The sequence below is a fragment of the Sebastes fasciatus genome, unplaced genomic scaffold, assembly GCF_043250625.1.
Source record: "Sebastes fasciatus isolate fSebFas1 unplaced genomic scaffold, fSebFas1.pri Scaffold_73, whole genome shotgun sequence".
Lineage (NCBI taxonomy): Eukaryota > Metazoa > Chordata > Actinopteri > Perciformes > Sebastidae > Sebastes > Sebastes fasciatus.
The window spans coordinates 1-14,913 of record NW_027428261.1 but is presented as its reverse complement, the minus strand read 5'-3'; the positions used below and the strand labels follow the sequence as shown (position 1 = coordinate 14,913).

General features: G+C 40.9%; 1 protein-coding gene across 1 annotated transcript; it reads left to right on the top strand.

Annotated features, from left to right (window-relative positions):
* The first annotated feature begins 498 nt into the window (after nucleotides 1-498).
* Nucleotides 499-3,286, top strand: LOC141763863 (fatty acid-binding protein, brain). Its single transcript, XM_074628630.1, has 4 exons — nucleotides 499-656; nucleotides 730-902; nucleotides 2,077-2,178; nucleotides 2,568-3,286. Exons 1-4 carry the CDS (start codon nucleotides 584-586, stop codon nucleotides 2,616-2,618), a joined length of 399 nt encoding a protein of 132 aa, XP_074484731.1. The 5' UTR covers nucleotides 499-583; the 3' UTR covers nucleotides 2,619-3,286.
* The last annotated feature ends 11,627 nt before the right edge of the window (nucleotides 3,287-14,913 follow it).

Here is a 14,913-nt window from a genome sequence, read left to right as displayed (position 1 = left end):
GTCATGTTTATAGAATAATGAGTTTATAATGTTTATGTCATGTTTATAGAATAATGAGTTTATAATGTTTATGTCATGTTTATAGAATAATGAGTTTATAATGTTTATGTCATGTTTATAGAATAATGAGTTTAATATGCTTATGTCATGTTTATAGAATAATGAGTTTATAATGTTTATGTCATGTTTATAGAATAATGAGTTTATAATGTTTATGTCATGTTTATAGAATAATGAGTTTATAATGTTTATGTCATGTTTATAGAATAATGAGTTTAAAATGTGTGCAGAAATCAGACTTTATGTGACCCGAGCCAGCTGAGAGTGATGACATCATTAGGAACACAAATGGGCTATTTCAGCTCTTTCTTCTTCTTCTTGTCCGTAAGACCAAAATGACCCGATTTAAATATCCAATCACAACTCAGAGAAAGTCTCCTGAGCCAATGGGACGCCTGGCGCCCCCCCATGCATAATAATAAGGAGCAGAATAATAGCATGACGGGGGAACCTGTAGAAGCTGCAGCTTTGCTCAGTGTGCTGTGGAGATCACTTTGCCTCTCAGAGAACCAGAACCGCCACCATGGTCGACTCCTTCTGTGCCACCTGGAAGCTGGTTGACAGCGACAACTTTGACGAGTACATGAAAGCACTCGGTGAGTCACAGTTCCTCTTTCCTTTCACTGGGTTCTGTTCAGTTTCACTCACTTTTTGTTGTGTTCTGGTCAGGTGTGGGCTTCGCCACCCGGCAGGTCGGTAACGTGACCAAGCCGACAGTCATCATCAGCCAGGAGGGGGACAAGGTGCTGGTTCGTACTCAGAGCACCTTCAAGAACACCGAGATCTCCTTCAAGCTGGGAGAGGAGTTTGACGAAACCACCGCTGATGACAGGAACTGTAAAGTAAGTTGACAGAATAGAAGAATCTTAATACATGTTGATGACTCCCTCACTTTTAAAGCACATGTTAAATAACTGAGGCTAAAACTGGGTTTTTATTTTACAAACAAGTTGTGTTTTTCTTTTAATGTAAAAAAGCGTCTTGTTTCTACAACACTTTTACCGGTTTTAGATTATGGAGATGTTTTGTACGTGCACGCCTCTGCTCAGTGCCTTCGTATGCTTGATGCATCCTTAAGGTTCATTACAGATGGTAAAGCTCCGACTCTCCTCTGTGAGTTGGACTCTCGGGTGGGATGTCCTGCACTGGCAACCCGTAGGCTCTCCCATCGGTACATCTTTATATATAGAAGGTGATTCTGGGTCTGCTCCCACGATACTTCAGGGTTCTTATCACGCAGAAACCCTGTGGACAGTATTCACAGCGTTCACAGGACCTCTTCGTGCTCTCTGCCCCAAACCCTCGGACAAAAATTGGGGAAAGGACTTTTTGCATATTCTGACCCTCAGCCTGGAATCGGCTCCGACATGACCTGGAAATCAAAATCAAGGAGCTGGTCTCATTAAACATGTTTAAATCTAAGATGAAGGCTTTAGAAGCAGACTCTACGGCACGCCGATGTTTTTAGTTTGTTGTTCAGCTGACTCACAGAAAAGTTCCTTTTTGTCCTCCATTTGTCTTTAGATAGTTCTCCTTTAATGCACATGTTAGTGCTTTTAGTGTTTGTGAACTGTATGTGTGTCTCTGTTTGTGTCTCTGTTTGTGTCTCTGTTTGTGTCTCCGTCTGCAACTTTGTGTTCTTGCTGCTGACCGTCTCGGCCAGGTCTCCCTTGGAAAAGAGGCTCTTAATCTCAACAGGACTAACCTGGTTAAATAAAAAAAAAAATTTTTTTTTTAAAAAAAACATAGAAGTAACTGAGACCAGATTACCATCTCCTCCACCAACTGTCAGACACCAGGAGTGTTTGACTGGTCTCCAAGAAGAGTCCTAATTATTAAAGTCTTCTTGAATCCAGTCATTACTGTACTTCTGATCAGACTCGGAGTCGGAGGTGCTCCTTTGTGTTTCTCTATTTGTGGGTCAGTGATGAAACAGACCAGCATCTGGTCGCATCTTTAACGCGCTTATTTTCCAACTCACTTGTTACAAAACGTTCCTGTCTTTTTGTCTTTCAGTCTACGGTGACTCTGGAGGGAGACAAGCTGGTCCACGTCCAGAAGTGGGACGGCAAAGAGACCAAGTTCGTCAGAGAAATCAAGGATGGAAAGATGGTCATGGTGAGACGAACACACATCAGATCACACATGTTCCCATCCTGTCTGACTTTATCAATATATACATGAATTATATAGAGTTCATTTACCAATAAAATAGAAAGAGACCCTCCACTCTCTCCTTACCCACTTCCACTCTCTCCTTACCCACTTCCACTCCGTTTACGCGTTGGCGTGGAGGCTCCACCATATTAAGTGCCATTCCTAACCAATCACTGGGGAGTGAAGTAGGATATAAAACGTCCAATATTCTAATATGAGTGTTTAATTAAACAAAGTAAATTAGCAACCATTGAAGCTGCGTTGCCGGGCAGATGTCTGCTGTGTTGTTGGTGAAATGATGGATTTGGTTCCCCGTCATCGTCATGGTAACTGCCGTCTCTCTCCTGCAGAATCTGACCTTTGAAGACGTCCACGCGGTGCGCAGCTACGAGAAGGCATGAGAGCTCCGACCGACCGACCGACACCGACCGCGTCCCGACCCGGCCAAGAAGAGTGGACTTTATAATTATTATTGACTGTTTGCTTCTCTTTGCACTTCATCTTCCTCCTCCTCCTCTTCCTCTTCCTCCTCTTCATCTTCCTCCTCTTCATCCTCCTCCTCCTCCTCCTCTTCATCCTCCTCTTCCTCCTCCTCCCCTCCTCTTCATCCTCCTCTTCCTCCTCCTCCTCTTCCTCCTCCTCCTCCTCCTCCTCTTCCTCCTCCTCCTCCTCTTCCTCCTCCTCCTCCTCTTCCTCCTCCACCTCCTCCTCTTCCTCTTCCTCCTCTTCATCTTCCTCCTCTTCATCCTCCTCCTCCTCCTCCTCTTCATCCTCCTCTTCCTCCTCCTCCTCCTCCTCCCCTCCTCTTCATCCTCCTCTTCCTCCTCCTCCTCTTCCTCCTCCTCCTCCTCCTCCTCCTCTTCCTCCTCCTCCTCCTCTTCCTCCTCCTCCTCCTCTTCATCCTCTTCCTCCTCTTCCTCCTCCTCCTCTTCCTCCTCCTCCTCCTCTCGGCCTGCAGGCTGCACATGTTTTGTAAGATTTCTTTCTTTTTATATGAACCCTTTGTGGTGATGGACGGCTCGTCTCTGTAACTTTGTGTGAAACATGAAATAAAACACCCAGAGAGTAACTGTTAGTGTCTCCTCGTCTGTGTTCATATCTTCATATTGTAACTGTTAGTGTCTCTTCGTCTGTGTTCATATCTTCATATCGTAACTGTTAGTGTCTCCTCGTCTGTGTTCATATCTTCATATCGTAACTGTTAGTGTCTCTTCGTCTGTGTTCATATCTTCATATCGTAACTGTTAGTGTCTCTTCGTCTGTGTTCATATCTTCATATCGTAACTGTTAGTGTCTCCTCGTCTGTGTTCATATCTTCATATCGTAACTGTTAGAGTCTCCTCGTCTGTGTTCATATCTTCATATCATAACTGTTAGTGTCTCCTCGTCTGTGTTCACATCTTCATATCGTAACTGTTAGTGTCTCCTCGTCTGTGTTCATATCTTCATATCGTAACTGTTAGAGTCTCCTCGTCTGTGTTCATATCTTCATATCGTAACTGTTAGTCTCCTCGTCTGTGTTCACAATCTTCATATCGTAACTGTTAGTGTCTCCTCGTCTGTGTTCACATCTTCATATCGTAACTGTTAGAGTCTCCTCGTCTGTGTTCATATCTTCACATCGTAACTGTTAGTGTCTCCTCGTCTGTGTTCATATCTTCATATCGTAACTGTTAGTGTCTCCTCGTCTGTGTTCATATCTTCATATCGTAACTGTTAGAGTCTCCTCGTCTGTGTTCATATCTTCATATCGTAACTGTTAGTGTCTCTTCGTCTGTGTTCATATCTTCATATCGTAACTGTTAGTGTCTCCTCGTCTGTGTTCATATCTTCATATCGTAACTGTTAGAGTCTCCTCGTCTGTGTTCACATCTTCATATCGTAACTGTTAGTCTCCTCGTCTGTGTTCATATCTTCATATCGTAACTGTTAGTGTCTCTTCGTCTGTGTTCATATCTTCATATCGTAACTGTTAGTGTCTCCTCGTCTGTGTTCATATCTTCATATCGTAACTGTTAGAGTCTCCTCGTCTGTGTTCATATCTTCATATCGTAACTGTTAGTGTCTCCTCGTCTGTGTTCACATCTTCATATCGTAACTGTTAGAGTCTCCTCGTCTGTGTTCATATCTTCATATCGTAACTGTTAGTCTCCTCGTCTGTGTTCACAATCTTCATATCGTAACTGTTAGTGTCTCCTCGTCTGTGTTCACATCTTCATATCGTAACTGTTAGTGTCTCCTCGTCTGTGTTCACATCTTCATATCGTAACTGTTAGTGTCTCCTCGTCTGTGTTCATATCTTCACATCGTAACTGTTAGTGTCTCCTCGTCTGTGTTCATATCTTCATATCGTAACTGTTAGTGTCTCCTCGTCTGTGTTCATATCTTCATATCGTAACTGTTAGAGTCTCCTCGTCTGTGTTCATATCTTCATATCGTAACTGTTAGTCTCCTCGTCTGTGTTCACAACTTCATATCGTAACTGTTAGTGTCTCCTCGTCTGTGTTCACATCTTCATATCGTAAATGTTAGAGTCTCCTCGTCTGTGTTCATATCTTCACATCGTAACTGTTAGTGTCTCCTCGTCTGTGTTCATATCTTCATATCGTAACTGTTAGTGTCTCCTCGTCTGTGTTCATATCTTCACATCGTAACTGTTAGTGTCTCCTCGTCTGTGTTCATATCTTCATATCGTAACTGTTAGTGTCTCCTCGTCTGTGTTCATATCTTCATATCGTAACTGTTAGTGTCTCCTCGTCTGTGTTCATATCTTCATATCGTAACTGTTAGTGTCTCCTCGTCTGTGTTCATATCTTCATATCGTAACTGTTAGAGTCTCCTCGTCTGTGTTCATATCTTCATATCGTAACTGTGAGAGTCTCCTCGTCTGTGTTCATATCTTCATATCGTAACTGTTAGTCTCCTCGTCTGTGTTCACATCTTCATATCGTAACTGTTAGAGTCTCCTCGTCTGTGTTCACATCTTCATATCGTAACTGTTAGTGTCTCCTCGTCTGTGTTCACATCTTCATATCGTAACTGTTAGTGTCTCCTCGTCTGTGTTCACATCTTCATATCGTAACTGTTAGTGTCTCCTCGTCTGTGTTCACATCTTCATATCGTAACTGTTAGTGTCTCCTCGTCTGTGTTCACATCTTCATATCGTAACTGTTAGTGTCTCCTCGTCTGTGTTCACATCTTCATATCGTAACTGTTAGTGTCTCCTCGTCTGTGTTCACATCTTCATATCGTAACTGTTAGTGTCTCCTCGTCTGTGTTCACATCTTCATATCGTAACTGTTAGTGTCTCCTCGTCTGTGTTCACATCTTCATATCGTAACTGTTAGAGTCTCCTAGTCTGTGTTCACATCTTCATATCGTAACTGTTAGTGTCTCCTCGTCTGTGTTCACATCTTCATATCGTAACTGTTAGTGTCTCCTCGTCTGTGTTCACATCTTCATATCGTAACTGTTAGAGTCTCCTCGTCTGTGTTCACATCTTCATATCGTAACTGTTAGTGTCTCCTCGTCTGTGTTCACATCTTCATATCGTAACTGTTAGTGTCTCCTCGTCTGTGTTCACATCTTCATATCGTAACTGTTAGTGTCTCCTCGTCTGTGTTCACATCTTCATATCGTAACTGTTAGTGTCTCCTCGTCTGTGTTCACATCTTCATATCGTAACTGTTAGTGTCTCCTCGTCTGTGTTCACATCTTCATATCGTAACTGTTAGTGTCTCCTCGTCTGTGTTCACATCTTCATATCGTAACTGTTAGTGTCTCCTCGTCTGTGTTCACATCTTCATATCGTAACTGTTAGTGTCTCCTCGTCTGTGTTCACATCTTCATATCGTAACTGTTAGTGTCTCCTCGTCTGTGTTCACATCTTCATATCGTAACTGTTAGTGTCTCCTCGTCTGTGTTCACATCTTCATATCGTAACTGTTAGTGTCTCCTCGTCTGTGTTCACATCTTCATATCGTAACTGTTAGTGTCTCCTCGTCTGTGTTCACATCTTCATATCGTAACTGTTAGTGTCTCCTCGTCTGTGTTCACATCTTCATATCGTAACTGTTAGTGTCTCCTCGTCTGTGTTCACATCTTCATATCGTAACTGTTAGTGTCTCCTCGTCTGTGTTCACATCTTCATATCGTAACTGTTAGAGTCTCCTCGTCTGTGTTCACATCTTCATATCGTAACTGTTAGTGTCTCCTCGTCTGTGTTCACATCTTCATATCGTAACTGTTAGTGTCTCCTCGTCTGTGTTCACATCTTCATATCGTAACTGTTAGTGTCTCCTCGTCTGTGTTCACATCTTCATATCGTAACTGTTAGTGTCTCCTCGTCTGTGTTCATATCTTCATATCGTAACTGTTAGTGTCTCCTCGTCTGTGTTCACATCTTCATATCGTAACTGTTAGTGTCTCCTCGTCTGTGTTCATATCTTCATATCGTAACTGTTAGTGTCTCCTCGTCTGTGTTCACATCTTCATATCGTAACTGTTAGTGTCTCCTCGTCTGTGTTCACATCTTCATATCGTAACTGTTAGTGTCTCCTCGTCTGTGTTCACATCTTCATATCGTAACTGTTAGAGTCTCCTCGTCTGTGTTCACATCTTCATATCGTAACTGTTAGTGTCTCCTCGTCTGTGTTCATATCTTCATATCGTAACTGTTAGTGTCTCCTCGTCTGTGTTCACATCTTCATATCGTAACTGTTAGTGTCTCCTCGTCTGTGTTCACATCTTCATATCGTAACTGTTAGTGTCTCCTCGTCTGTGTTCACATCTTCATATCGTAACTGTTAGTGTCTCCTCGTCTGTGTTCATATCTTCATATCGTAACTGTTAGTGTCTCCTCGTCTGTGTTCATATCTTCATATCGTAACTGTTAGTGTCTCCTCGTCTGTGTTCATATCTTCATATCGTAACTGTTAGAGTCTCCTCGTCTGTGTTCATATCTTCATATCGTAACTGTTAGAGTCTCCTCGTCTGTGTTCACATCTTCATATCGTAACTGTTAGAGTCTCCTCGTCTGTGTTCACATCTTCATATCGTAACTGTTAGTGTCTCCTCGTCTGTGTTCACATCTTCATATCGTAACTGTTAGTGTCTCCTCGTCTGTGTTCACATCTTCATATCGTAACTGTTAGTGTCTCCTCGTCTGTGTTCACATCTTCATATCGTAACTGTTAGTGTCTCCTCGTCTGTGTTCACATCTTCATATCGTAACTGTTAGTGTCTCCTCGTCTGTGTTCACATCTTCATATCGTAACTGTTAGTGTCTCCTCGTCTGTGTTCACATCTTCATATCGTAACTGTTAGTGTCTCCTCGTCTGTGTTCACATCTTCATATCGTAACTGTTAGTGTCTCCTCGTCTGTGTTCACATCTTCATATCGTAACTGTTAGTGTCTCCTCGTCTGTGTTCACATCTTCATATCGTAACTGTTAGTGTCTCCTCGTCTGTGTTCACATCTTCATATCGTAACTGTTAGTGTCTCCTCGTCTGTGTTCACATCTTCATATCGTAACTGTTAGTGTCTCCTCGTCTGTGTTCACATCTTCATATCGTAACTGTTAGTGTCTCCTCGTCTGTGTTCACATCTTCATATCGTAACTGTTAGTGTCTCCTCGTCTGTGTTCACATCTTCATATCGTAACTGTTAGTGTCTCCTCGTCTGTGTTCACATCTTCATATCGTAACTGTTAGTGTCTCCTCGTCTGTGTTCACATCTTCATATCGTAACTGTTAGTGTCTCCTCGTCTGTGTTCACATCTTCATATCGTAACTGTTAGTGTCTCCTCGTCTGTGTTCACATCTTCATATCGTAACTGTTAGTGTCTCCTCGTCTGTGTTCACATCTTCATATCGTAACTGTTAGTGTCTCCTCGTCTGTGTTCACATCTTCATATCGTAACTGTTAGTGTCTCCTCGTCTGTGTTCACATCTTCATATCGTAACTGTTAGTGTCTCCTCGTCTGTGTTCACATCTTCATATCGTAACTGTTAGTGTCTCCTCGTCTGTGTTCACATCTTCATATCGTAACTGTTAGTGTCTCCTCGTCTGTGTTCACATCTTCATATCGTAACTGTTAGTGTCTCCTCGTCTGTGTTCACATCTTCATATCGTAACTGTTAGTGTCTCCTCGTCTGTGTTCACATCTTCATATCGTAACTGTTAGTGTCTCCTCGTCTGTGTTCACATCTTCATATCGTAACTGTTAGTGTCTCCTCGTCTGTGTTCACATCTTCATATCGTAACTGTTAGTGTCTCCTCGTCTGTGTTCACATCTTCATATCGTAACTGTTAGTGTCTCCTCGTCTGTGTTCACATCTTCATATCGTAACTGTTAGTGTCTCCTCGTCTGTGTTCACATCTTCATATCGTAACTGTTAGTGTCTCCTCGTCTGTGTTCACATCTTCATATCGTAACTGTTAGTGTCTCCTCGTCTGTGTTCACATCTTCATATCGTAACTGTTAGTGTCTCCTCGTCTGTGTTCACATCTTCATATCGTAACTGTTAGTGTCTCCTCGTCTGTGTTCACATCTTCATATCGTAACTGTTAGTGTCTCCTCGTCTGTGTTCACATCTTCATATCGTAACTGTTAGTGTCTCCTCGTCTGTGTTCACATCTTCATATCGTAACTGTTAGTGTCTCCTCGTCTGTGTTCACATCTTCATATCGTAACTGTTAGTGTCTCCTCGTCTGTGTTCACATCTTCATATCGTAACTGTTAGTGTCTCCTCGTCTGTGTTCACATCTTCATATCGTAACTGTTAGTGTCTCCTCGTCTGTGTTCACATCTTCATATCGTAACTGTTAGTGTCTCCTCGTCTGTGTTCACATCTTCATATCGTAACTGTTAGTGTCTCCTCGTCTGTGTTCACATCTTCATATCGTAACTGTTAGTGTCTCCTCGTCTGTGTTCACATCTTCATATCGTAACTGTTAGTGTCTCCTCGTCTGTGTTCACATCTTCATATCGTAACTGTTAGTGTCTCCTCGTCTGTGTTCACATCTTCATATCGTAACTGTTAGTGTCTCCTCGTCTGTGTTCACATCTTCATATCGTAACTGTTAGTGTCTCCTCGTCTGTGTTCACATCTTCATATCGTAACTGTTAGTGTCTCCTCGTCTGTGTTCACATCTTCATATCGTAACTGTTAGTGTCTCCTCGTCTGTGTTCACATCTTCATATCGTAACTGTTAGTGTCTCCTCGTCTGTGTTCACATCTTCATATCGTAACTGTTAGTGTCTCCTCGTCTGTGTTCACATCTTCATATCGTAACTGTTAGTGTCTCCTCGTCTGTGTTCACATCTTCATATCGTAACTGTTAGTGTCTCCTCGTCTGTGTTCACATCTTCATATCGTAACTGTTAGTGTCTCCTCGTCTGTGTTCACATCTTCATATCGTAACTGTTAGTGTCTCCTCGTCTGTGTTCACATCTTCATATCGTAACTGTTAGTGTCTCCTCGTCTGTGTTCACATCTTCATATCGTAACTGTTAGTGTCTCCTCGTCTGTGTTCACATCTTCATATCGTAACTGTTAGTGTCTCCTCGTCTGTGTTCACATCTTCATATCGTAACTGTTAGTGTCTCCTCGTCTGTGTTCACATCTTCATATCGTAACTGTTAGTGTCTCCTCGTCTGTGTTCACATCTTCATATCGTAACTGTTAGTGTCTCCTCGTCTGTGTTCACATCTTCATATCGTAACTGTTAGTGTCTCCTCGTCTGTGTTCACATCTTCATATCGTAACTGTTAGTGTCTCCTCGTCTGTGTTCACATCTTCATATCGTAACTGTTAGTGTCTCCTCGTCTGTGTTCACATCTTCATATCGTAACTGTTAGTGTCTCCTCGTCTGTGTTCACATCTTCATATCGTAACTGTTAGTGTCTCCTCGTCTGTGTTCACATCTTCATATCGTAACTGTTAGTGTCTCCTCGTCTGTGTTCACATCTTCATATCGTAACTGTTAGTGTCTCCTCGTCTGTGTTCACATCTTCATATCGTAACTGTTAGTGTCTCCTCGTCTGTGTTCACATCTTCATATCGTAACTGTTAGTGTCTCCTCGTCTGTGTTCACATCTTCATATCGTAACTGTTAGTGTCTCCTCGTCTGTGTTCACATCTTCATATCGTAACTGTTAGTGTCTCCTCGTCTGTGTTCACATCTTCATATCGTAACTGTTAGTGTCTCCTCGTCTGTGTTCACATCTTCATATCGTAACTGTTAGTGTCTCCTCGTCTGTGTTCACATCTTCATATCGTAACTGTTAGTGTCTCCTCGTCTGTGTTCACATCTTCATATCGTAACTGTTAGTGTCTCCTCGTCTGTGTTCACATCTTCATATCGTAACTGTTAGTGTCTCCTCGTCTGTGTTCACATCTTCATATCGTAACTGTTAGTGTCTCCTCGTCTGTGTTCACATCTTCATATCGTAACTGTTAGTGTCTCCTCGTCTGTGTTCACATCTTCATATCGTAACTGTTAGTGTCTCCTCGTCTGTGTTCACATCTTCATATCGTAACTGTTAGTGTCTCCTCGTCTGTGTTCACATCTTCATATCGTAACTGTTAGTGTCTCCTCGTCTGTGTTCACATCTTCATATCGTAACTGTTAGTGTCTCCTCGTCTGTGTTCACATCTTCATATCGTAACTGTTAGTGTCTCCTCGTCTGTGTTCACATCTTCATATCGTAACTGTTAGTGTCTCCTCGTCTGTGTTCACATCTTCATATCGTAACTGTTAGTGTCTCCTCGTCTGTGTTCACATCTTCATATCGTAACTGTTAGTGTCTCCTCGTCTGTGTTCACATCTTCATATCGTAACTGTTAGTGTCTCCTCGTCTGTGTTCACATCTTCATATCGTAACTGTTAGTGTCTCCTCGTCTGTGTTCACATCTTCATATCGTAACTGTTAGTGTCTCCTCGTCTGTGTTCACATCTTCATATCGTAACTGTTAGTGTCTCCTCGTCTGTGTTCACATCTTCATATCGTAACTGTTAGTGTCTCCTCGTCTGTGTTCACATCTTCATATCGTAACTGTTAGTGTCTCCTCGTCTGTGTTCACATCTTCATATCGTAACTGTTAGTGTCTCCTCGTCTGTGTTCACATCTTCATATCGTAACTGTTAGTGTCTCCTCGTCTGTGTTCACATCTTCATATCGTAACTGTTAGTGTCTCCTCGTCTGTGTTCACATCTTCATATCGTAACTGTTAGTGTCTCCTCGTCTGTGTTCACATCTTCATATCGTAACTGTTAGTGTCTCCTCGTCTGTGTTCACATCTTCATATCGTAACTGTTAGTGTCTCCTCGTCTGTGTTCACATCTTCATATCGTAACTGTTAGTGTCTCCTCGTCTGTGTTCACATCTTCATATCGTAACTGTTAGTGTCTCCTCGTCTGTGTTCACATCTTCATATCGTAACTGTTAGTGTCTCCTCGTCTGTGTTCACATCTTCATATCGTAACTGTTAGTGTCTCCTCGTCTGTGTTCACATCTTCATATCGTAACTGTTAGTGTCTCCTCGTCTGTGTTCACATCTTCATATCGTAACTGTTAGTGTCTCCTCGTCTGTGTTCACATCTTCATATCGTAACTGTTAGTGTCTCCTCGTCTGTGTTCACATCTTCATATCGTAACTGTTAGTGTCTCCTCGTCTGTGTTCACATCTTCATATCGTAACTGTTAGTGTCTCCTCGTCTGTGTTCACATCTTCATATCGTAACTGTTAGTGTCTCCTCGTCTGTGTTCACATCTTCATATCGTAACTGTTAGTGTCTCCTCGTCTGTGTTCACATCTTCATATCGTAACTGTTAGTGTCTCCTCGTCTGTGTTCACATCTTCATATCGTAACTGTTAGTGTCTCCTCGTCTGTGTTCACATCTTCATATCGTAACTGTTAGTGTCTCCTCGTCTGTGTTCACATCTTCATATCGTAACTGTTAGTGTCTCCTCGTCTGTGTTCACATCTTCATATCGTAACTGTTAGTGTCTCCTCGTCTGTGTTCACATCTTCATATCGTAACTGTTAGTGTCTCCTCGTCTGTGTTCACATCTTCATATCGTAACTGTTAGTGTCTCCTCGTCTGTGTTCACATCTTCATATCGTAACTGTTAGTGTCTCCTCGTCTGTGTTCACATCTTCATATCGTAACTGTTAGTGTCTCCTCGTCTGTGTTCACATCTTCATATCGTAACTGTTAGTGTCTCCTCGTCTGTGTTCACATCTTCATATCGTAACTGTTAGTGTCTCCTCGTCTGTGTTCACATCTTCATATCGTAACTGTTAGTGTCTCCTCGTCTGTGTTCACATCTTCATATCGTAACTGTTAGTGTCTCCTCGTCTGTGTTCACATCTTCATATCGTAACTGTTAGTGTCTCCTCGTCTGTGTTCACATCTTCATATCGTAACTGTTAGTGTCTCCTCGTCTGTGTTCACATCTTCATATCGTAACTGTTAGTGTCTCCTCGTCTGTGTTCACATCTTCATATCGTAACTGTTAGTGTCTCCTCGTCTGTGTTCACATCTTCATATCGTAACTGTTAGTGTCTCCTCGTCTGTGTTCACATCTTCATATCGTAACTGTTAGTGTCTCCTCGTCTGTGTTCACATCTTCATATCGTAACTGTTAGTGTCTCCTCGTCTGTGTTCACATCTTCATATCGTAACTGTTAGTGTCTCCTCGTCTGTGTTCACATCTTCATATCGTAACTGTTAGTGTCTCCTCGTCTGTGTTCACATCTTCATATCGTAACTGTTAGTGTCTCCTCGTCTGTGTTCACATCTTCATATCGTAACTGTTAGTGTCTCCTCGTCTGTGTTCACATCTTCATATCGTAACTGTTAGTGTCTCCTCGTCTGTGTTCACATCTTCATATCGTAACTGTTAGTGTCTCCTCGTCTGTGTTCACATCTTCATATCGTAACTGTTAGTGTCTCCTCGTCTGTGTTCACATCTTCATATCGTAACTGTTAGTGTCTCCTCGTCTGTGTTCACATCTTCATATCGTAACTGTTAGTGTCTCCTCGTCTGTGTTCACATCTTCATATCGTAACTGTTAGTGTCTCCTCGTCTGTGTTCACATCTTCATATCGTAACTGTTAGTGTCTCCTCGTCTGTGTTCACATCTTCATATCGTAACTGTTAGTGTCTCCTCGTCTGTGTTCACATCTTCATATCGTAACTGTTAGTGTCTCCTCGTCTGTGTTCACATCTTCATATCGTAACTGTTAGTGTCTCCTCGTCTGTGTTCATATCTTCATATCGTAACTGTTAGTAACAGCAGGTCTTTAGGGGGGTCCAGCAGGTCAACAGTAGATGAACTGGTGAACATCATCTGAAAGCTGAGAACCTGGAGATGGATCTGAGATGCAGCTCAGCTCTGAGGGTCACGTGGTTCTGGTCCTGAATCAGAAATAAACATTAAAGTGTATCAGGGTTTAGAGTGTTCTTTCATAAAGTGGGCTAAAAGTATATAACTAGTAAACTAACAGTACATCTATAAGTTCACTTCATAATATAATATATTATTATATATTATATATATATTATTATAATATGCACTAGTTAAAGTACAAATACAACCTAGAGGTAAACTAGTTGTGTACACTTAAAAGTACACTACTAGAACACTGATATTAGTATACTTACTACATAAAGTATATTACTAGAACACTGATATTAGTATACTTACTACATAAAGTATATTACTAGAACACTGATATTAGTATACTTACTACATAAAGTATACTACTAGAACACTGATATTAGTATACTTACTATATAAAGTTACTACTAGAACACTGATATTAGTATACTTACTACATAAAGTATACTACTAGAACACTGATATTAGTATACTTACTACATAAAGTATACTACTAGAACACTGATATTAGTATACTTACTACATAAAGTATATTACTAGAACACTGATATTAGTATACTTACTACATAAAGTATACTACTAGAACACTGATATTAGTATACTTACTACATAAAGTACTACTAGAACACTGATATTAGTATACTTACTACATAAAGTATACTACTAGAACACTGATATTAGTATACTTACTACATAAAGTATACTACTAGAACACTGATATTAGTATACTTACTACATAAAGTATACTACTAGAACACTGATATTAGTATACTTACTACATAAAGTATACTACTAGAACACTGATATTAGTATACTTACTACATAAAGTATACTACTAGAACACTGATATTAGTATACTTACTACATAAAGTATACTACTAGAACACTGATATTAGTATACTTACTACATAAAGTATACTACTAGAACACTGATATTAGTATACTTACTACATAAAGTATACTACTAGAACACTGATATTAGTATACTTACTACATAAAGTATACTACTAGAACACTGATATTAGTATACTTACTACATAAAGTATACTACTAGAACACTGATATTAGTATACTTACTACATAAAGTATACTACTAGAACACTGATATTAGTATACTTACTACATAAAGTATACTACTAGAACACTGATATTAGTATACTTACTACATAAAGTATACTACTAGAACACTGATATTAGTATACTTACTACATAAAGTATACTACTAGAACACTGATATTAGTATACTTACTACATAAAGTATACTACTAGTACACTGATATTAG